Source organism: Glycine max, chromosome 15 (genome assembly GCF_000004515.6).
Source record: "Glycine max cultivar Williams 82 chromosome 15, Glycine_max_v4.0, whole genome shotgun sequence".
Classification (NCBI taxonomy): domain Eukaryota; kingdom Viridiplantae; phylum Streptophyta; class Magnoliopsida; order Fabales; family Fabaceae; genus Glycine; species Glycine max.
The window spans coordinates 11729362-11751565 of record NC_038251.2 but is presented as its reverse complement, the minus strand read 5'-3'; the positions used below and the strand labels follow the sequence as shown (position 1 = coordinate 11751565).

The 22204-nt window shown below is 33.6% G+C and overlaps 3 protein-coding genes and 2 non-coding genes across 5 annotated transcripts; 2 read left to right on the top strand and 3 right to left on the bottom strand.

Annotated features, from left to right (window-relative positions):
- Positions 1-1430: 1430 nt before the first annotated feature.
- LOC100499682 (GTP-binding protein SAR1A-like) lies at positions 1431-3750 on the bottom strand. The gene is made up of 3 exons (NM_001369242.1): positions 3439-3750; positions 3202-3333; positions 1431-2014 (listed from the first exon to the last, which is right to left on the bottom strand). Exons 1-3 carry the CDS (start codon positions 3565-3567, stop codon positions 1694-1696), a joined length of 582 nt encoding a protein of 193 aa, NP_001356171.1. The 5' UTR covers positions 3568-3750; the 3' UTR covers positions 1431-1693.
- Positions 2463-2586, bottom strand: LOC112999664 (small nucleolar RNA snoR83). The gene has a single exon (XR_003264874.1). It is a non-coding gene; the product is annotated as a small nucleolar RNA snoR83 (small nucleolar RNA).
- A 2487-nt stretch (positions 3751-6237) lies between the features above and the next one.
- On the top strand, positions 6238-6982 carry LOC100499874 (60S ribosomal protein L29-1). The gene is made up of 3 exons (XM_006597649.3): positions 6238-6372; positions 6473-6576; positions 6673-6982. Exons 2-3 carry the CDS (start codon positions 6475-6477, stop codon positions 6754-6756), a joined length of 186 nt encoding a protein of 61 aa, XP_006597712.1. The 5' UTR covers positions 6238-6372; positions 6473-6474; the 3' UTR covers positions 6757-6982.
- A 1156-nt stretch (positions 6983-8138) lies between these two features.
- Positions 8139-8230, top strand: LOC112999670 (small nucleolar RNA snoR126). The gene has a single exon (XR_003264880.1). It is a non-coding gene; the product is annotated as a small nucleolar RNA snoR126 (small nucleolar RNA).
- Positions 8231-10355: 2125 nt separating this feature from the next.
- On the bottom strand, positions 10356-16115 carry LOC100803176 (dihydrolipoyl dehydrogenase 2, chloroplastic). Its single transcript, XM_003546281.5, has 15 exons — positions 15639-16115; positions 15000-15146; positions 14755-14889; positions 14516-14624; positions 13975-14099; positions 13657-13782; positions 13495-13575; positions 12721-12783; positions 12559-12633; positions 12399-12477; positions 12217-12317; positions 11895-12008; positions 11139-11252; positions 10913-10984; positions 10356-10804 (listed from the first exon to the last, which is right to left on the bottom strand). Exons 1-15 carry the CDS (start codon positions 15945-15947, stop codon positions 10757-10759), a joined length of 1698 nt encoding a protein of 565 aa, XP_003546329.1. The 5' UTR covers positions 15948-16115; the 3' UTR covers positions 10356-10756.
- Positions 16116-22204: the final 6089 nt, after the last annotated feature.

Sequence of the window (22204 nt, the reverse complement as noted above, 5' to 3'; positions counted from 1 at the left end):
AATAAAAGCATAAAAATTCCTCCCTCGTTTATATATTACATCTCATTGCTTATTTAAGATATTTATGTAATTTAATGTACATATTTTTTTTTTTTTAAATTCCCAGCTACTCTTATACATAAGATAAATCTCCTCAATTATTTCTCAATCTACCTTCAAGGACAAAAGCAGAAAAATAATACTCCGGTTCTATTTATAAGAAACAAGAAATAACTTAGTTTCTTATAAATAGTTGCAGAGCTAGAAATAAATAAGTGTTGTTATAGGGAAGAATGTTGTTATAATTATAATAATAATTGAGGTCAAGAAAAGAACACAGTCAAACACAGAATCGATGGTGACAAAACATAAAATAATACGTTGCTTTGGAAAGTTGTCTTCTTTGTCCAACAACTCTATATACGTAATCGATGCTAGAAAAAAGTTATCTTCGAGGGTAAACAATGAATAATTTTCTACACCTTTGGAATGAGTTTGTGAAATAATTCTTTTTACAATTTTTAATTTAAAGACATAAATACTATGAAAGTTATCATTCTTTTGCCAAAAAAATGGAAGTTATCATTCTATTTGTTTTCTATTTTACATTGGAAAGTTGTTTTTCCTCTTGTCCAACAACTTAAGAAACCAAAAAAAAAAAAAAATCATTGGCTAAAAATAGTTATCTTGGATGGTAAACAGTGAATAATTATACACCTTCATAATCAGATTCAACAAAAAAAAAAATACACCTTCATAATCACTTGGTGAAACAAATACAATTTTTAATATTAAAATTTAAAATATTACAAATGTTTTCATTATATTTATTTTCTATTTAAAATTTTTATTGCATAAATAAATTTATGTAAAGGAAAAATATTATAAAAAATTGTTGAATTTATGTTTATAATTAGTATAAAATATTTTATATAATTCTTTTATTTATTTTAAGTCGCTCTTTTACGCATCCAAATAAGAGAAGAGAAACTAAAATTTTGTATTTGTCTCATGGATTAATTCGAGATGGGATAAAAAGAGGAACTAAGGTGTATAACTTATTTTAAAAATTACTTTAGGTTAGCTTTCTTTTTTATAAAGTTCTTAAATTTTTTGAGAACTTTTCTCCCAATGTATTTAGTTTACCTTCTCCTTTTAAGGAGACGAAAAGTTAGAAGAAGAAAAAAGACCAAACACTACCTTATATGAAAAAGATAGACACTGTAAGAACTTTATCTCCTATAATAGGTCCTCCAAGATCATCTAAAATTACTCACATCCCAATATTGCTTTCAAGCACCCAGTCTTAGACAAATAAAAAATAAAATTACAATAGAAAAGTATTTTACATTGTTATTAAAATATTTTTTTTATTTAAATAGCACACTCCTCTCTGTTCTTATTTGTAAAAACATTCCTCTCAGGTCAAGCTATAAATAAGAGAAAACTCATAAATGAACTAACATTCTTCCAGATTTATTATTGTTCCTTCCAAGCCATACCATCCTACAGCAGAATTAAGTATTTCAAAGGAGAACATTCCCCCCAAAAAATCTTTGAAGATACAAATTTTATCATGTAATATCACTGCAGTTGTATCAAATAATCCAATCAAAAATCATCAAAAGCAAAAACAAAGGTCAATTATCTTCTGATGTAACTGCAGACAGGGCTAGTTGACAAGAGAAAGGGGAACTAAGAATGAATAAGGACTCTACTTGATGTATTGGCTTAGCCACTGGAAGCCTTCACCATACCCCATCTTGCGCACAATGCTGCACATGAACACTTCAAGGGGTCGAAGGTTGGAGTCTGTGAGGTTCATCTTTCCCTTGCCTGTGGTGAAATTGGTCAGGCCTAGATGATATCGCAGCTCGTCTTCTGAAGCTGCGTAAGGGATGTCAATCTTGTTGCCTAGCACAAGAAAAGGAACATTTGCCAAGGATTCATCTGAAAGCAAGGCATCGAGCTCCTTCTTAGATTCTGCGAACCTCTCTTTGTCAAAGGCGTCAACCAGGTACACAACAGCATCCACCTGAAAGACAACATAGGTGAGAATTCTAAAGCATCCAACAAAAATAAGACTTGTCAACGGAGTCATTGTAGTTTAAGGCAATGAAAAGTGAAAAACTCATTGCTGCTAAATAAACCACCAACCTTTAAGAAGTTATAGTGGAAAGGTTAGTCGAACATATAGAGGAATTGGTGAATAGAAAGGTGATGCATCCATATAACAAGCAACAAAGACCAATCTAAGTTAACTTCAAAATTTAGTTTCAAGATACATCTCCTCCCACAAGCTGAAAGAATGCATCAATTTATAATTGTGTCTTGAGTCTTAACTATCTTCTAATGCTTAAAAAGAATGATTCAGTTCATTAGAAACTCTAATATTTATCCTAGTACACAGATCAAGGCATCTGCTATTTGTTCCTTCCCTCTTCTTTATGTTCTCTCTTTCACATTCACATGGGAAAAACAAAATATGTTTGGAAATCAACTAGTAAACACCTCCAGAAAGATTTAAAGAGGTGCTATCAGCGAAACTTCCACAGTCAATATTTGCCTCCCATGAATCAGATAAATACAAAGAACTTCATCTGGGATTATGAAGGCATCACTTGCAGATTGGCGAGCACTTACGAAAAATCAAGCTAATAGTTGAGTTATGTTAGATTATTAACCAGAAGAGTGAATCAGTAAAAAGTAACACAACCAGAACCCAAATATAAATGTTGAGAATAGTCAAAGATTTACAGAAGCAAAAGCAGCAATAATACATCAACAAAAATCACAGCAACAAACACCTCATTAGAAAATCTGGCACTCCATGGTGAACAAGCCAGTATGGAAGTAAAGGTGCTAGGTCTATAGGGTCAGTGACTAACCAATATATTAGAAGCATTATTTTAAAAACATCATTCCAATTAAATAAAATACAACAAAGTTAGGCTCCTAATAGAACTACAAATACAACAACCAAGTTATGAAAATGTTGGCTGCATCACAACCTTGTCAAAAGCAATTGAGCCAACAACAATGGAACATTACAAAACCCAAAAAACCTATCACCAACGGGGAGTACCTAAAATGAAACAAACCCCACTTTCAGAAACTCCAAAATCACACAAACCATTCCGCATAACCAATGAAGAAACATCAAAATTCAATAAGCAGCAGCAGCATAAAGATCAAAGAGGTGGAAGCAAAATAACAACAAACCTTGGCATAATAGTCTTTCCAGACCCTGCGAGCAACTTGATGGCCCCCCAAATCGAAAGCCTTAAACTTGATCTTCCCAATGCTCAATTCCTCCGAAGTGGGGTGCTGGGTCGGCTGGTGCTGAACTAATCTCTGCAACCAAATTTCAAAAATTCAATTTTTTTTTTCTTATTTTTTTTTTCAAAAATTGGAAGAAGAAAAATGAGAAGGGTAAGAGAGGAGAGGGAGGAAGGTAACCTCGTCTTTGAGCATGTGAAGGAGGGTGGTTTTGCCGGCATTATCGAGACCAAGGAAGAGAATTTTGGCTTCTTTCTGCCAGAGACCGAGGGAAGCGAGAATGCCATAGAACCAGTCAAAGAGGAACATGTTGTCTCGTGTTGTGTTGAGGGAGAAATAGAAAGTCGCAGATCGGAGGAATGAATTAGAATTATGAATGAGAATTGAGAAAGAGAAGAGAAGGAAGCAGATCCCAGATAGAGAGAGATCCTAGATCACGTGTCTGCGCATGTGGTGGGAATGCGCTAATGTTATGCAGCTCTGTTTTTGTTTTTTTTCTTTTTTTTCTTTTATTGTTTTTAACCCTTTCTTTTCAATCGTTTTCAAACAGGGAACCAAGGTGGGTAGGTGGTGGCTGGCCATGTGTGTTGTGACTTGGTGGCCAGTACTTGTGATTTTGATTTAAGGGTTTTATTTATGATCTACCAAAAACTGAGGCTTATTTATGCTTTTTTGTGATTTAATTTTTGTCATTGGACACAAATTGTAATTTCATATAAGGAGTTTAGGAATGGTGTAACCTCTTTTTGATTGGTATATATATATATAGGAATGGTGTAATATAAGATGAAGATGATATCTTGGAAACGGATGGGTGAGTCCAGTCCATTAGGCCCATTTCAACTTAACACACTTTATAAATAAGTCAATTTAACCCATTTATTTAATGTTGATTCATAAAAATGTTTATCCGACCCATGAGGAGTTGGTGGGTTAAACAAGCTCACCGGTTCACATGAAATTAAAAAAAAATAAATATATATATATATATATATATATAATATACATAAGAAAATATATTCAATAGAAAATCAATTTTTTAAAAAAATGAATATTTAACAAAACTTTAAAAAATCAAAGATAGCCTTGTTTCTAAATTTCATGAGTTAAATTAAATCAAACTAAAATTAAATCCTCCTTTGTTCACAATCACACCTACAATAAGACATATCAATAAGCTAGAAAATATCTTAGCATGGGATGCAAGTTAAATATCCATAGTAATCATATAATTATACATTTATATTAACAAAAATTTAGAAAAATGACAAAAGAATTTTGTTTTTATTATTTTATTTTTCTATATTTTTTTAGATGGGTTAGGTGGACCAACTTAATCCACCATGGGTTCAGCCTGGGTGGCCCAAATCGTAGGTAGATTGGGTCCATTTTTTAAAATGACTGCAAAATGTATAAAAAAATAAAAAATAGTCTTGTCTAACCCAAATTCATGATGGGTCCAGTTGACCCACGAATTTCGATTCATTTTAAAGACTTCTAATATCTTGTTAGCTTTTCTAAAAAAAATGATACCAAGTATTTCTTATATTTTATAAGTGTTTTAACTTTAAGTAAGATTTATAAATAAAATTAATTAGATAAAATAATAAATGTTTTGATACTTAATCATTGATATTTTATTTTATTGAATGTTAATTTAATTAATAAATATTTTAGTTAATTTGAGAATTTTTAAATAATTTAAATATACTTAGAAAATTGTAATTAAATATATGAACTTAAAAAATATTTGTACTTAGGTACTTCCATATATTTTACACTTGAGTAAATTACACATGTTTGCTTTCTATTTTTAAAACCTACACAAACCCCTAAATATCGTTTAAATATTTGCCAATAGCAAGTTATGTATTGATAATTTTGATTAAAAAAACTAAAATATATTTTTCATCTTCATAAATATGAAAATGTTTGGAATCCGCCACTATAAAAAATTATCTATTTTTCATACTTGTAAAACTTAAATATGTTACTTTTTGTTGAGAGTTAAATTTGGATAGATTTGAACCTACATGCATGTTGTTGTACAAAGTGTTAGGTCTTTCAACTATTTTACATCTTTTTAACCTTTTTAAAAATCAAAATTTTCAATGAACATAATTTGTTATTATCAAATGTTTAAACGACATTTAGGGGTTTTGTGTAGGTTAAAAATAAAAGGAACACGTGTGTGATTTTCTTAAACCTCAAGGGGGGACATATGTATGATTTTCAAAAGAAATACATGTATAGTTTCCTTTAATTTCGGGAGGGTATAATTTGTTCTTTACACTTTGTTTTAAAAGATTCAGCAAATATTTAAATGTGCATAGTTATCTTAGTCAGACTGTCTTCAACAAAAGATACTTATTGTCGAGACAAAAAAAAAAAGATGAAAAGAAAATAATAGTCAAAATTGACTTTTCCCAAATGTTGCATCAACTAAAGTTTGTTATTCATACTCAAGTCCTTCAACCTATTTTGCTCATAAACATTCAAGGTATTGTCATCCTCATATTCAATTTTTATTAAATTTTTCTTTATCAAATCAACCCTTGAGTGAGATGAAATCTTTACGTTATTCGTCATAATCTTATCTTTAAGAGAAATTCTTTAGGTTTGATTGCTATCACCCCACTAGAAGGTTTGTTATGTGAGCTCAAGCCACCCAAGGTACTTGTAGATAAAATGAATCTCTATTTATTCTCCATTTCAACAAATACACTTAAATTTTTATGCTTTAGCTTATGAATTAGTTCATTTTATAATCACTAATATCAACCATTTCATTATATTCCAATAGTGATTAAATGAACCATTAGTTGTATGACCACGTTTATCCAATTTTGAAAGTATAAGACTGATCAAAATCTTTCATCTTTCATGTATAAAATCGTAGGAACTTTTCTTTTTTAGGATCAACGATTACATAAATCATATTTTTTAAAAAGTTAATAATTATGTTTGGACCATTTTCTGGGCCGTTGGTTTATGGGCCTAGTTACATGTAGTGCAGAAACGCCGAAAAGGCTTCGTCTCAATCAAAGGTAGTATATTTAACGCTACCTCCCAAAAAACCCTAGCCGGCCGAACTGCACCTTCACCTTCCCTTCGGTTCGTATCTTCAATTTCTGTAACAAATTCTTCTAATTTTGCGCTTTGTTCTATTCTTTCCCTTCTCATCGTCCTTTCATTTTGCTCTATTTTATTGCAGAGATGGCAAAGTCTAAGAATCACACAGCGCACAATCAGTCCTACAAGGCCCACAAAAACGGCATCAAGAAACCCAAGAGGCATCGCCACACTTCCACCAAAGGGGTATTCTTTTTTATGTTTATTTATTTTCGGGTAATTTAATTGTGCTTTTTTTTAAAGAACTTTTTTATGAGTTTTTGTTATTGGCAATTGGTGTAGATGGATCCCAAGTTTCTGAGGAATCAGAGGTACGCGAGGAAGCACAACAAGAAGAGCGGCGAAATTGCCACTGAGGAAGAGTGAAGTGGCACTTTCTAACGGAACCATTAGGGTTTTTTTTTAAGCTCGGTTTTTTTTTGTTTTATTTTGTTTTTAATGGTTGACTTTGTTTGAAATCAACGTTCAGTAGTATAATTAAATTTGTTTTCAGAGAATGCAGTGCTCTTATAGCAATTATTTTCCTGGTTTCTGCTGAAGACCCTTGAATTATTTATTTATCAGTGAAATGAATGTTAAGGTGTTTTGTGTTTCTTAGTCATTGCAAATTGCCTATGGCTATGCTCATGTGAGAGTTGAATGTTTGACTTAGCTGTTTTTTAATGCTGCAAAGAAAGGGGAGTTAGCTTTTGCTCTTAATGTTTTGCTTAGCACTACATCATCATGCTTTTGGATCTAGTTTTAATTGGGAAGAAATTGGATCTTCCTATCTTAACATGTATCTAAAAAAATTGAACAGGCCTAGGTGATGCGCCTGACTGATTTTAGTGTGTTTGGAAACTTTTTTGGTCCATGTTGATTTGGATGTTTTACACTTCCAATGCTTACACATAGAAACAAGGTGAATGTTGGATTGATGTTGAACAATATATATCCATACACACTTAGTCTTTCATAAATATTTGGGGGTGGGGGGTCAGGCTTGAGAAGAGAGAAGTGTGTTTGCAATTTGTGCTGGCAGAAGTAATTGTATATATTCTTATGTTTACCTAAGAATGAGATTGAATTGGCAGTTATGATCTTTGAATGAACGTATTTAGGGTTACTTTGACAATCTCCCTCCCCTGCTCAAACTTACAGTTTAGAGGATATAATGTGAATCAGATCCCTTTCCTAGCAACTGATAAAAAACAAGGGTTTTGCTAACCGGTGCCCTTAAGGCATTGGTTAAGGAACTAGAACTAAAAAGGAAAAGTATTCAGAGTGGAAATCATAGGAGAGTGCAAAAATGATTATGGGCAAATGCAATCTTCTACCTCCCAATAAAAACATTTTTACTTTGAAGTTCCTTAACCAAGATACTGGTTAGCATTTACCACAAAAACAAAGCCCTTTCATAGCGTAATATAGGTAGGTTGGTCAAACAAAGGCTAGTGTGAACTACTAGTGTAAATGATTTGTTGTGGACACATTTATAGACCCTCGAATTCATCTCACCCACAGCCATATGGTGCACTTTCCCACTACATTTTTTCTTCTTTGTTCACCCGCTTCCTCTTTTTTTTTGTTTTTTTGTCATGCCCCAGAAAAAGAAAAAAAACTTGCTGCTGCTCACTGTTGTTGAGGTGATTTCCAGCTGCGTTGACCCTCCCTCCCAGCATTTTTTATTTAATCAATTTTATATTTTGAGTTTGGGTTCTTCTATTGCTGATTTTGTTATTCTTCTTAAAATTTTATAATGACACCAAGGGCTGTGATGACGGAGAACATTTCTCGATTCTGATAAGGACCAAAGCAAGTTGTTTGCTGTGATGACAATGTTTGTGCGTGTCTGAGCCCACCATCTCTTTTCAACTTAGCTCTTGAAATTATTTTATGATATGCATTGAGCTGATTGATACAATGCATCCCTTCTACTAGGAGAAGACAATTGAAAAACAAATTTAAAAACATTGACAAATCTAGTACTATCTATTTAAAAGAAATATGTTTAGTTGCAGTTTTAAGATTGTTATGCCAACATTTTAGAGTATCTTCAATGGTGCTCATATAAGTAACTCAATTTATGCCACCTCAATTTTAGGCCATTCAATTAATTTTCTATCCAATGGGTATTTGTATCAATAAGTTCCTTAATTCACAAATATTCTATTTCTCTCTCCTATATTTAATACAATGGTTAGTAATTCAAACAATAGTTATTTATATAAGCAATTCAAAACCAATGTGACACATCAAAATATTTTTTTTAAGCAATCTATTAGGCACCTTACATTGTAGATGCTCATAATGAACTGGACAATTTATGAGATTTATTTTCTTAATCCTACTCTTCGGCAAATTAATGACGTCATATCAGAACAATCAACTTCAAATTCAAGATCAATTTATGTGGGAAAGAAAGGTGCGATGCTTGTTGGTAAATGGTTGAATGAATAAGTGGTTAATTTTAAACTGCTGAAACTGGACCCAGAATGACATGTATATTTGGAACTTTATTTTCACCAAAGTTAGCATTTAGGAATCGATTTAGAGATTCTACATTTCTTGATTAAATGAACAGATTTTTAATCATTACTGAGTATATGATTTCTTAATCTCAACGAAGTCACTCATTGGAGGAACCATACCATGGTCGGGTAGACATGGTCCCTGTAGACCGATCTGGAGGCTCATGATGATGATCATCGATCGGTCTGCTGTTGGTGTAGATGATGAAGTGGGATAGACATGTCCCTATAGACTGATCTAGAGGCTCATGACGATGATTGGTTTGCTGTTGGTATAGACGTTGAAGTTGGACTTAGATTTGTTGAAGATTAAAATGTTGCGACTACACTCCGTTGTTTGAGAAGGAAAAAGGGAAGCAAGAAGAAAAAAGGGAGGCTCGTCATCACAATCACCATTGTTGGAAATAAACTTCTGTAACGGCGAGTGATGGCGTTTGTGGTGGCGGGTTAGAAAAAGGGTTGCCGTCACTGGTTGGAGAAAGGAGGAGGGAGAGGGAGAAATAAGAAAAAAATATAATGGAGAGGGTGCATCATATGACTGTATGGATAAGATGAATTTGACGGATTAGAAAGGTGGTCCATAAGTGGTTCATGTTAGCCTTTGTCAGGTAGGTCGTGTAGCACAATTAGTAACGTCTTAGTTCTTATTACTTGATTAAACTAAAGTCGTGACCTCTAAATTAGACAGGGCAAAGTTAATCGTGCTTGATATGGGAAGATTTTTGTATAAAGGATAAGAAACTCTATTGTTGTACATTGTTAAAGTAGTGATTGTAGTGAACTATCCCAAGCATCATAAAGCAACTATAGTAGAATGATTGTGTAGGGATTTAGGACTGTGGGGCATTCTACTAGTGGCCTGAGCAGCAACTATTATAAAATGGTTGATGATGGAATTTTACAAGTTGACTTCTAACCTTGTCGTTTGAGCAATCAATATGAAAAATATGGATTATTAAAGATGAAACTATAATCTATTTATAGGGATATGCTTTAGATTTTTAATTTTTAATATGATTTAATTTGAGTTGGCATTAAAAATTGTATTTGGAATGGCATTTTGAAAGTTTGTCTAAGAAAATTGTATTGGGACAGTGAAATTAAATCACATAAAATATAAATGTGAAAAATAAAAATTGCCAAACTAATTTATTTGCTAGAATAGATAATTTATTTGCAAGTCGAAGAGGCTAGAAGATTTTGATTTTTGGTGAAAGATATTATCACAATTTACAAGGGATCATATCTGTAAATTGTTGGCCCATAACCCACATTCTGAACCACTAGGATCGGTCTAAAGGTGGAGAGTTTGAGATAATATACATAAATTTATAGTTTTATAGTTAGCATATGAAGAACACATTTATAAATTAACACATGAACATATCGGGAACCATATTTTAGATCTCGTGGTCCTTGAGCTTCTTCTTGCCATACAATGATTGGAAAGATCGATGCAAATAACTGCGTTATTGTGTCAACAGGGTTATTTCATGAGAAACCTTACACGAGAAAAATTGACAGTTCATGTACAGGTTCAATCAAAACCGAAACACTAAGAAATTGACTACAGTCTCACAGGCCTTCGAACAAGAAGCATCTAGACCACAACTTGGAGGAAACGAGTTTCTAAAGTGCAAAAATAACGAATATGATATTTGCTGGACACTAACTATATGCCAAGAAAATAATATATCGATACTCATCCCATTCTGATACCATTGGCGAGACTCCTTCAACAGTTCCCTTCTTTTGTAGGATACTGAATGTGTTGAAGTATTCCGCCAGAAGATGTGAAATGCATTGAAACTCCATTGTACAGGAAACTCTCTTGTAAAGCAGATACTTAAGGAAGATTAAACTGCAACAGCTTCCTTTATTGGCTCAGAAGCTTCTGCTTTAACCTGCTTTAGCAATTGAAGAGGGGAGCACGTGTTAAAGCACCGACAGCCATAACTAATTATTTGTGTGTTAGTTTGTGCAAGACTGGAAGTAAATAATGGATAGCTCACCTTTGCTGACTTAAATAGCTCATCAAGCACCTCAGACAAAGTTGGATGAGCATGTACTGCAAATTTTATATCCTGCATTGTAGCACAACAATGTTGGGAGTTACCATATAGACGGATAAAAAGTTTCTTGTTGCTATCGACAAAAATAAACCAAATGCAGCACATGCAACCATTACGAACTAAATCCCAGTCTCTCACATGTGACAGCTATGGTAGGAAAATTTACCTGAATACGTGTTCCTAATGCTATTGCATTGGATGCCTCGTGGATGAGATCAGCAGCATGCAACCCAAATATATGAACTCCCAGTATCTCTCCAGTGTCAGGCCTGTATATCAACTGCATGAAAACAGCTTAAAAGTAGTTAGTAAACAATAAAGCAAGTAAAGAACAGCAATGCAACTAGAGAAAAAGGTAAGAGTTAAATACGGTCAAGAAGTAAACCAGGACTGCCTGCTCTAAACCAAATATTATTGATATCACCAAAGTAATGATTCCTTAGTAGATAACTCATCGTCAGCATCTAACTACTAGATCCAATTTCATTAGATTATTTTTGGGTCACCTAGAGACCCCTATTGGGATCTAAGAGGAGAAGGTATGCAGAGGGATCGAATCTGTCACTCCCAGTAGCAGCGCTTTAAATACCAAGTGAGCTAAGGCTCATTGTTTATTTTGATTTTGGAGAGTCCATAATCATGTTTGGGTAGTTTGACCAAATCAATTCTTACATTTTTCAAGGTTGTAAAATGGTTACAAGATCAAGACTATAAAATCAATTTAGCAAGGGGGATCCAGTAAATTTCCAAAAAAAAATCCCTATAATAATCACACTTCAAAACCATTGCACTTTACAACGCCTAAACAAATTTAAAAGCCAAATGTTTTAAAACCATTTCCTTTACAATCTAAAAACCCAAACAAACACTTTATAAGCTTTTGTAGAATAATAGTATCAAGGGAAAGATACAGAAATATAACCTTGGCAAGACCCTCCCCTTCGTTTTCAGCTAAGGCCTTTGTGTTAGCTTTAAAACTTGTTTTGGCAACACTTACTTCAAAACCCTCCTTTTCAGCTTTCTCCCTTGCTTGAGGCTGCATATAATATGTTTTATCATAATACATGAGTTCATACGAGTGAAGGACAACAAGCAGTAATTTTATTATATAAATAATATAAGGGGAAAGGGGGTGACAGATCAGAAGAACAGAGGAGGGGACACTTAGCCATCTGTACAGAAGAATGAAACAAGCAGCAGGTGGAGGATGAAACATAAACAAAAAAAAAAAATATATGATATACCTCTGTCAATCCAACCATGCTGATTTCAGGATGAGTGAAACAAGCAGCTGGTATGCTTAAATGATTGAGCACGTGATCTCTTCCGGTCACTTGTTCAACCACTATCCAACAATCTTTTCATTAAGTAAATGGAAGCAAATGACTCAAAAATTAGTAGCAAAATTACATTACCTGCTTCTTACCTGAAATTCCTTGTGCGCTGGCAGCATGAGCAAGCATCATCTTGCCATTTGCATCACCAATACAATACAAATGAGGAACCTATCATTCCATACTCTAAATCAGCAACAATGTGTCAGACAGAGAAAAAAATAATGTGTTCATGAAACATTTGAAACAAACCAGGTTTCCATTTGCATCAAGTACTCTCATGCGCTCATCGACAGGAACAAAACCACGCTGCGTTACAACATCAATCTGCAGGAACATGTAAAGAAAAATATCCAATCACTTCGTTTGAGGAAAACATTTTATCCTAAAGACACTTCAGTTAGAAAGGCATACATTCTCCAATCCAAGACCTTGTGTGAATGGAGCCCTTCCTGTTGCTATTAGTGCAGCATCCACCTATAGCATAACAGAAGCAGCAGCTTGTAAAAATTCAGTAATTAAAAATGCAGATAAAGGCATGTGTGTGTGTGTACATACATATATACATAAATGGATGGACAGATAAGTAGATGGATGAATAGATAGATTATACATATGAAAAATGTGATCTATAATTGACATTTTCCAGATAGTTGTGATGGTACTGCACATGTAAATCCTATCCATAACGCTACAAATGTTCGATGATCTCAGCTTGTACTACTAAATTCAATGGATATACAGAAGAAACTAGCTCCTAAAGATAAGCACAGTGAAATGTAAATTTAGAAAAGCTGGAAGGTGAAATCCTTCAACATTAACCACTTCTGCCCTAGTTATGCATCAGTCATAGAATAGTCTGCCTAAGCACAGCTATATGCATTTGTACTGTTGTATAGTTCTCTATATGCCAAATTGAAGGGGAGTATATTAACTACTTGGATTTTGAAAATGTGATCTGAGTTCATTACAAGGTCTCTAGTACCATGAGAGCATGCTGTATTAAGATTGTCCTACTATGCGTATGACAAAAGGTAACTACTAAATGGTCAGACTAATTCTCTATGAGTTTGCTCCCAGGTTGCATGTTCTCTAATCAGCCTTTACCAATTAGTATTTCTGTGGGAGAATTTTAAACAGTTATAACAAAGTGATAAATTGAAATCTTCAGGAAAAAAATTAAGGCACCTCTAAAGTGTCCTTCTGTTCCTTGGTCTTTGCATCAATGAGCTCAATTGTGACAGGTTTTCCGTCTCTTGCAGGAGTGATCTATATAGAAAACATGATGACTGAAAATTCAAAGTAGCTACCCAACAAAAATTTATATAAGAAATCACCAGATGTAATTACCTTGGATGCAAAAACTCCAGTATGATAGTCAATATTCCGGGGATTTATGAGAACCCTCTGAGCCAACTTGCTAATTTCAGGATCAAATCCAGGCATGAGCTGGTCTAAAGCTTCAATAAAAGTAACCTGCAGAGTACCATTATTACCAACTATATCTCTTCTGCACAAATTAGGTTTCTAACTTTTCAAACAATGAGATAATATAAAAAACTTTCAAACGTCATAAAAGAAAAATTGGAAAACTATTGTCAGTTCTTCTCATGAACAAAATACAATTGAGAAAGGATAAAAAAAAATATATCAGAAGAGAAGTACTACCTCACTTCCAAGGGCCGTATATACATCACTGAATTCAAGGCCAATATAACCACTTCCTACAATTGCTATCCAATCAGGAACAGTCTCCAGTTTGAGTGCATGGTCACTGGTAATCACAGTCTTTCCTGAATGCATTTACTTGGTGAGCTTTCATTAATGATACCAAGAAGAAGAAATAACAAAACAGAAAAACAAGAGGGACAGTATCAGTGAACAAAGATCCCCAATCCCCTTACAGACATTTTACTATAGTCTAACATCCAATATACTAATGAACTGTGAATCAAAACATCTCTCTAATGCTAAATTGATCACTTCTTTTTTTCATTGCATGCTATTTTTATAATTGATACCATTCTACTTTTGAAGCCACTAGGGGCTTCACAAGATGGTTATCATATACGGTATTGCATATCCCAGTTCCTAGCAGCAGGATGACATGCCTATAACTTAAGTCTTTTCAATGAGTAAAACTACAGGTGTTAACATAAAATAATAATGTCATGAATTGAAAAGATAAAACTTGAAGTGTATGACGTACCATCAACCTCAATGCCCTTTGGAACAAAAGGAACTGAACCAGTGGCAATGATGATGTCTTTGGCAGTCACCACATTGTTGGAAGAGACAACTTTCACTTTTTGAGGACCCTGCACGGATTCGCACGCAAGGCAGTGAACAAAAAATGTCAAAACCGAAATTTGATCTTTCTGGTCCCAATCCAAGCCTTGGCTGATAAACAAACAATTCAATTTCCGAAGGCAATAACCTGTCACTTACTAAAATAGTTCCAAAACCAGTGAGAATGTCCACTCCAAGTGCTTTTAAGGAGTTGGTCAAGTTGCCACGAATTTTCGAAGCAAGATTATTAGCATGGTCAGCAACTGCTTGTCTGTCATACTCAGCAGCAGAAACCTAAGACAACACAAACCAACTAATCATAAGCACAACGAATCTCTCTTTCATGAAGCGCACTATATTCTAAAGTTCTAAACCCAATTTGCATTCTCACACAACACTTTTACCTGCAAACCCAGCGACTTCAAGTGATGATCATTCCGCAGCTCTCGCATTCGACCACTCACAGCCAAAAGAGCCTTAGAAGGAACACATCCTCTGTTCACACATGTCCCTCCAACCACGTCTCCCTCAACAATGGCCGTTTTCAAACCCTGCAAACCACTTCCTCGTTTCAAAATTTCTCCGAAGAATATAAAACTTCAGCAATACGCAATTTCTTCATTAGTTAAAGGCAAAAATATGTTTTTGTCCTTCATCTTATGTTATTGTTTCAGCTTTGTCCTCCGAGTTTTAAAGTATCATTGTTACACCAAATTAGTCCTCCCCTAAGTTGTTTGCTGTTAATCTTGGTTGACACGTCAAATGCTCATTTGATGCGACATTTCTCACAGTTTGTCACATGTCACCAAGTTGACCAACTTAACAAAGAACCAAATTAAAACTTTTTAATGTTTGGGACCAAATTGAAATCAAGACCGAAGCCAAAATATAAGACGAGTGAAAAAAAAGTGTAATTTAGCCTTAAATAAAGTAACTTTCCTAATTCATTACAAAATTCAGCTGAACTTTCCAACTCGACAGGGTGAGAGAGTTAACAAGAGTTTCGGTGATCAAAACTTCGGAAGCTAACGTGTTCAGAGTACCTTCTCGACGGCGTGGAGCGCGGCGCCGTGGCCGCCAACGCCGGCGCCGATGATGAGCAAGTCGTAGTCGAACGACTTGGGAGAGGTACCGTTGGCGGAAAGCGCGGCGGATACCGCGGCGGAATGCGGGAGGCGGCGTCGGCGGAGGCGGAAGTGGTGGTTGAGGGGAGTGGAAGTGAATGCCTGTCGCCGGAGGCCGCAGAAACGGAGATTCGAAGGCGCGAGAGTGCGACCGGAGAGGGGAAAAGAGTGGCGTGGTCCCGAAATGGTGGGAGCGTAGGAAGAAGAGAGTGAAATGGAAGATTGCATTTTGAAGGAACAGAAAGATCTGCGAAAATGAGTTATGTTGATTATTGTGTTTGGTTTGGAGCAGTTTAGTTTGTTATTTGGGACAGAGGACGGAGATATCCAAGTGGAGGCGGATAAACATAAACCACCTTCTATTGTCTATTTCTATGCCCTTAGTGCAATCAATGTGTCTTACTATTAGCTTCCAACTTGTCACTGAAATATAGGAAAATATCCCAATTAGGCACATTTTCAATCAAAATTAGAGTTACACTTTCATAATATATTAATTACAAATGTGAAACTCTAACTCTCAGTGGAGAACGGCACCAAAAATACATAGAAAGTTACATCTATATTTTGTCCTATGAAAAAATGCAATCAAATTGTATTTTAAGAATAATTTGAATTTTTGGTTTTTGTGTTTTTTTCATCAATAGTTTTATTAAATATATCCAGTTTCCAAATTTTCTCATCCACATGTCAATCCTACATTATTTTGCCATGTGTTGATAAGTTGGGTGTGTGATGGTTTACTTTTTTTTTTTTTCTCTTCTTTCTTTTTCCATTACTTTCTCTGTTTCTCTTTCCCGTTGGTTTTTACTTTCTACCTTTTACTTAACCTCCAATGCAGGCTGGCCCACTCTTAGTTAGTGTAATAACTTGTGCCCTACAGAAATATGTGTTATGTTGTAGTCTAGCCCATTACTAAATTTTATCAGCTATTGTTATATTTTAAATTTATTATGAAATAAATATACTAGTGGCTCGGGAAAAAAAGGATGGGTGCAAAATCAAATAGGACGATCTGAAATTTAGTTTGATTTATTGTTGGGTTAACTTCATCTTTCTAAACATCAAATGAATCGCTTCAAACAGTTTGGTTACTGAAATAGAATTATATGGCTCAGTATACCATCAATACATCAAAATGTGAAACATTTTAGAGGAAATTAAATTTGTAATAGTATAAACCAATAGGAAAGCTTTAAATGTGTATGCATTCCATGTAAAAACCTGCAAAGAAAATAAAAAAATTAGTACATGAAAGTTAAGAAAATATTGTTAAAACTCAAAATACCATAAGCTTGACTTACTTTTTTGCCCATTCTACACTAAATTATTTAGATCTATAGAGGAAGAAACATATAGGTAGCTGGTTGATAGCAAATCCAATAAACTTATGAAAGTTGAGCATTTTAAATATAATAAGCATTAAATCAGAACAAAGAATTGGAGGTGTGCAAAAATATCTGACTTGAACCGAAACCAAAAAACCGCAAAAAAAAAAAAAGAGTGTGATTTGAGTGGGTTCAAACGCGTTAATGGGATATACAAAATCGGATTAATGAGTTTAGTTGGTGGGTTTTGCTTTGGGCACCTGCAGAATTGCTGATACACCCAACACATTTTTCTTTAAATTTCCATTATATCCCTCCCTTATAACTTTTTCTTTTGCGCTTTGTTTTCTAACGTTTCTTCAGCGAGCTTGTTATTTTTTTTCCTTCACCTTCATTTGTTGTGTCCTCTATGGTGGAGATGTATTGTTTACGGTGGTTCATGGACAAGTGGCGAAATGATCTGCATATACCAAAACTGTCACACAACCTTTTTTGGTCAGTGTATGACGATAGATGGACCCCAACGGATGTCTCCAAAAAATAAAGAAATCAACTCAAACTCTCTGAATACACGGTGGTCACCATAGAAAATCCATCACACAACATCAGATGTCAATCTATCCAAATGCTTACGATGCATTGACACTATCAATGTCTTCCTAGACTTTCAACGACAAGCACGTGGTTTCCTTTCATCATAATCTTCAGCAGCAATAGTAGAAGCAACTGAAGGAAAGTGCTTGTAGATCCAACACTACACATATTTTAAAAACAACAAAACAATCAAAACAATACTCAATATAAACTAAAGAACTAAAACTAAATTAAAAACAAAATTTTAAATTACTTGTAAAAGTGTGATATATCTTGCAAGTTGTCTAGAGCTGCTTTTTGACGCATCATTCAAATTGTCATACATATGGACCAGTGCAGCAGCTCCTTATGCATAGCTTCCACTTTGCATCAGGTCACGAAATGCGTCCAAGAATACCACATGCTCGTGTGTGTCACTCTTGTTAGTAAAGAGTGTGCAACCTAGCAGATGCAACAAATATGCTCGAGCTACCACTGTCTACCGTGTTGCATCACAATTGCTCTGATATATGTCTCGCAGTTAGGATAGACGAACATATGCCCTATGGTATTATACCATCTCAGCTCTTGCCTCTTCAGAACTCACTTCAAACAATTCAATTAAGAAGAAGACGACATTGTCCACATGAAGAGCCTCAAAGTTATGGAAGGTGCTTGCAATGGGCAGTGTAGCAACAATGTCACATCATCCAGAGTGATAGTCACCTCTTCTACCGACATATGGAAAATACTAGTCTCTTTATGTCACCTCTTTGCAAAAGCATACATAAGTCTCCGATCACCAGTGTCTAGCAAACATGCGATTAGAGGACTTAATCATGTGGCAGCCACTAAGCCTTCAATCTCAAGAGTAGTCCTGCCAAATTTCTCTACCTTCCTTCCATGGGATAAAAACTTCAACTCAAGGCATTCCTGGAAATAAAAATATAAATCATCTTAACAATAATAACAAATACTTATGAAAATATTATTAATTTCAGAATATAACTATCTTTCTGTTCAAAACTGTCACAACCACATGATTAACATAGTCCATCAAAACTGATGCATCATAAGGCCCACTTGAAAAACCATCGACATCACTAACTACATCATCAGCAGGTGCCTCTTAAGGTTGTTCATGGACCTCTTCAGCAACATGATTCATATGCTCAACATCCTCAATAACATGTGTAGCTTGTTGTTGCCTGTGTGTAGATGCTGTGGACCTTCGCTGTTGGGGGCCTTCATCGGCATCACGACTTGTGTTCTCTACCTAAAGCTCTTCCTATAACTCTGCCTAAAGCCGAATCCAAACATCTAGTTCTAACTATAATATGCACATTAAAAACATGATTAATAATTAATGGCATCGTTCAAAAGCATGATTAATTTTTTTAGACTACACATCACTAATTGATGTACACTTAAATATATGATAAAAATCCTATGACAATTTCTTAAATTTCCAATAAATTAGTACTTTTTTACACTACTAAATATTATTTATATAAATTTTTATTACTATTATTGTCAAAAAATTTATATCACTACATCAATAAAAAAAATCGTTTACATATATAGATTTTATTACTATACTAATTTGTACAATATATACTTATAAAAATTCATAATCAATCATATTTAAATATTTAACAAATAAATATTTCAAATTTCAAATATAATTTAATTTATTAAATAAAAAAGATTAATTACTTTTTTTGGAATTAATTAATTATTAAAAATAAACTTAAATAAAAAATTAAATAAATACATATTGAAAAATACAATAATTTGTTTTTATAAAATAAATTTTATAACATCCGAAATATATATATATATATATATATATATATATATATATATATATATATATATATATATATATATATATATATATATATATATATATATATATATAATCACCAACGACGCCACAGATCGACAAAGAGGGAATGAAGACTTATGGTGGAGAGGCACGAGATGACAACAACTGCGCTTGCAGTCATTGGCGGCACGATCGGCAGCGACGACGCAGAGATGAAAACAAATGAATAACAAAGAAGAAGCTTGTATGGACAACCTGAAAATAAAATGAGGGGATGTGTTTTTTTAAGAATTAAGTGAAGGGCATTTTTGTCACTTCACATGTTAAGCAAGAATTGAACCTGCGACTTTCGCATTATTAGCATAACGCTCTAACCAACTAAACTAATAGGTTAATTATGTTATAAAACAATTAATGTCGCTAGATATAACACTAAAATTTCTAATGTATATTTGATGCACATGTAAATTTACATAATAAATTTTGTTATAATTAATTTTGATCTAGACCGTTTCAAACCAAAATTTGCCCAAACAAAATGTTTATTTGGTCCAGTTTAGGATTAGTAGTTTCAACCCATTGAGTTCGTTCAGATGATATTTTTGGACTCGGCCCAACTCGATGCAAACGAATGAACACCCTTATAAAGAATCAAGTTAAGCCATAGGTTGTCATTGCCAAATATTTCTTGATAGACCATGTTAGTTGTTGATTTGCATAAAATTCTTTTGTATCAAATAATAATTTTATATTTAAATGCATTATAATAATGTATTCACATAAATTTTTATTGCCAAATATTTCTTGATAGACCATGTTAGTTGTTGATTTGCATAAAATTCTTTTGTATCAAATAATAATTTTATATTTAAATGCATTATAATAATGTATTCACATAAATTTTTTCCTAATTATGGACTCAATATCAACTTCCATATAAAATGAACATAAAATAAAAAAAACAAAAATTATCCTAAAAAATAATAGTTATCTGAACTCAAAATAAAACTTAAAATGCAACAGTACAAAACAATTTATGAAAACCCAACAATCAATCAATAAGAACTAATTTAGTTCATCTCTATTTTTTATGTCCTTTTTAAAGACTTTTGATCATTGTTAAATCTTCTCTTGAAGGAAAAGGTCATTTTTAAAAATCTTGCATTGGAGGAATTTGAACATAAGTCCACAACATGTGCTTCAATAAGTTATGCCATAAATGTTAAAAAATGTCTACTAAGTCTCACAGGCCGACTTAGTTAGAAAAAATATTTTTAATACAAACATTATAATTAATATGATATACTCCTTACTATTATAATTATTTTTATGGAGTTATAATTTTATTTTAGTTATTTGGTGATTTAAATCGTTTTAATATTTGAAATAAGTTAATTCCTATAAGCATAGATGGGTAACAAGAACATAAGCTTTTTTCTTTTGGGTGGACTTAAAAGCTTTGGTACATGGTCATGTGTAATGTTTATAGCCAAGTTTTGGTCACATATTGTGGTATACATTTGGCTTATTGTTTTTAATGAAAACTTTTGACCCGTGTTAAAGAAGACAAAAAAAGTAAATAGGAATGCAACACATCCAATTTTTTGTAACATAAAAATAATATGTAAGTTATTGTTTCACACTTTAATATTTCAATGCATAATAATTTTATTATTATACAATAATTTTTTACCCTTCTTAATATGAAATAAACCTTTAAATAGATTAATGGTTCAAATCAAGCCTATAGAAGGGTTAGGCCTAGGCCTAAGAAATAGGTTTGTGATGGTTGATGGGTGATGTGCCATCATTTTTTTCTATTTTCTAAACCCTTTTTGCACCATTTTAATAACTGATTGGTCTTAATTGTCAATTAATCAGACAATTTTATTATTTGGGCTCATTTAGCTAATTTGATGTTTTTAATCTAATTTCAGGAATTAATGAAACATTGGGCTTAATCCGGATTTTGGTTATGGACTTGAAGAGGGCAAATTAAGCAGCGCTTACCTTAGTTAATTAGGAAATTTCGCAATTTTATTTTATGTTGTTCAGTGTTTATTTTGTTTTGGGCCAGAGTATTGTAATAGGGCCCAGTGACTTGGAGTGACTCTTTTTAAATAGCAGCCTTGGGATTCGTGCAAGGCATTTTGTTATGCTATTCATTATTCAGAGCTTTTGTTTTAGGGTTTTCGTTTTTCTGCTTTGATGCTTCTGAGTTCGTAATGCAATTTTACGTTTTCTGCTTCTAATTACAATTTCGTTCTTGCTTCTTCTTCTACTCTCATTTACGTTTCTGTTCCATTTTACATTTCTGTTCGTTTACGTTTCTGTTCATTTACGTTTCTGCTTCATGTTTCAATTGCGTTTTCTGTTTGAATCCATGGAAGGCTAGATTTTCTGGTGTTGTTTCCTTTTGAGGACGAAGCCCAACTCTCTTTGAGGTTTCGCTTGTAATGTGGTTTCCTGACAGTTCTCCCTTCACCAGTATCCCAAATTCGTGAATATTGATCAGTGCACGCTTCGTGTTCGATTAATTGCCTATGAGCCTAACTTGCGTTCATGCTTAATGGACGAAGGGCTAACTGGTGTATGTGGTGCCTAATCACGTATTGAAAACCCTAAGTTGATTTTCGCTTAGTAAATTGAAATACGGTTGGATTAAGTGGTTGACTGTTAGGGACGAATTTTCCATAACCCAGGATAAGAGAATGGCTTCTGAATCAGAGGAAACAACCCGTTTTTAATATTAGTAG

What these genes read in the sequence shown, in the direction of transcription:
- LOC100803176 (XM_003546281.5), bottom strand. Translation starts at nt 15,947, where the DNA reads ATGCAATCTTCCATTTCACTCTCTTCTTCCTACGCTCCCACCATTTCG. An exon ending in CTGGAGTTTTTGCATCCAAG is followed by an intron (nt 13,576 to 13,656) that starts GTAATTACATCT and finishes TTTTCTATATAG; the next exon opens with ATCACTCCTGCAAGAGACGG. An exon ending in CAGCGCACAAGGAATTTCAG is followed by an intron (nt 12,318 to 12,398) that starts GTAAGAAGCAGG and finishes ATTGTTGGATAG; the next exon opens with TGGTTGAACAAGTGACCGGA.
- LOC100499682 (NM_001369242.1), bottom strand. Translation starts at nt 3,567, where the DNA reads ATGTTCCTCTTTGACTGGTTCTATGGCATTCTCGCTTCCCTCGGTCTC. An exon ending in TTCACATGCTCAAAGACGAG is followed by an intron (nt 3,334 to 3,438) that starts GTTACCTTCCTC and finishes ATTTGGTTGCAG; the next exon opens with AGATTAGTTCAGCACCAGCC. An exon ending in GGAAAGACTATTATGCCAAG is followed by an intron (nt 2,015 to 3,201) that starts GTTTGTTGTTAT and finishes GTTGTCTTTCAG; the next exon opens with GTGGATGCTGTTGTGTACCT.
- LOC100499874 (XM_006597649.3), top strand. Translation starts at nt 6,475, where the DNA reads ATGGCAAAGTCTAAGAATCACACAGCGCACAATCAGTCCTACAAGGCC. An exon ending in GCCACACTTCCACCAAAGGG is followed by an intron (nt 6,577 to 6,672) that starts GTATTCTTTTTT and finishes CAATTGGTGTAG; the next exon opens with ATGGATCCCAAGTTTCTGAG.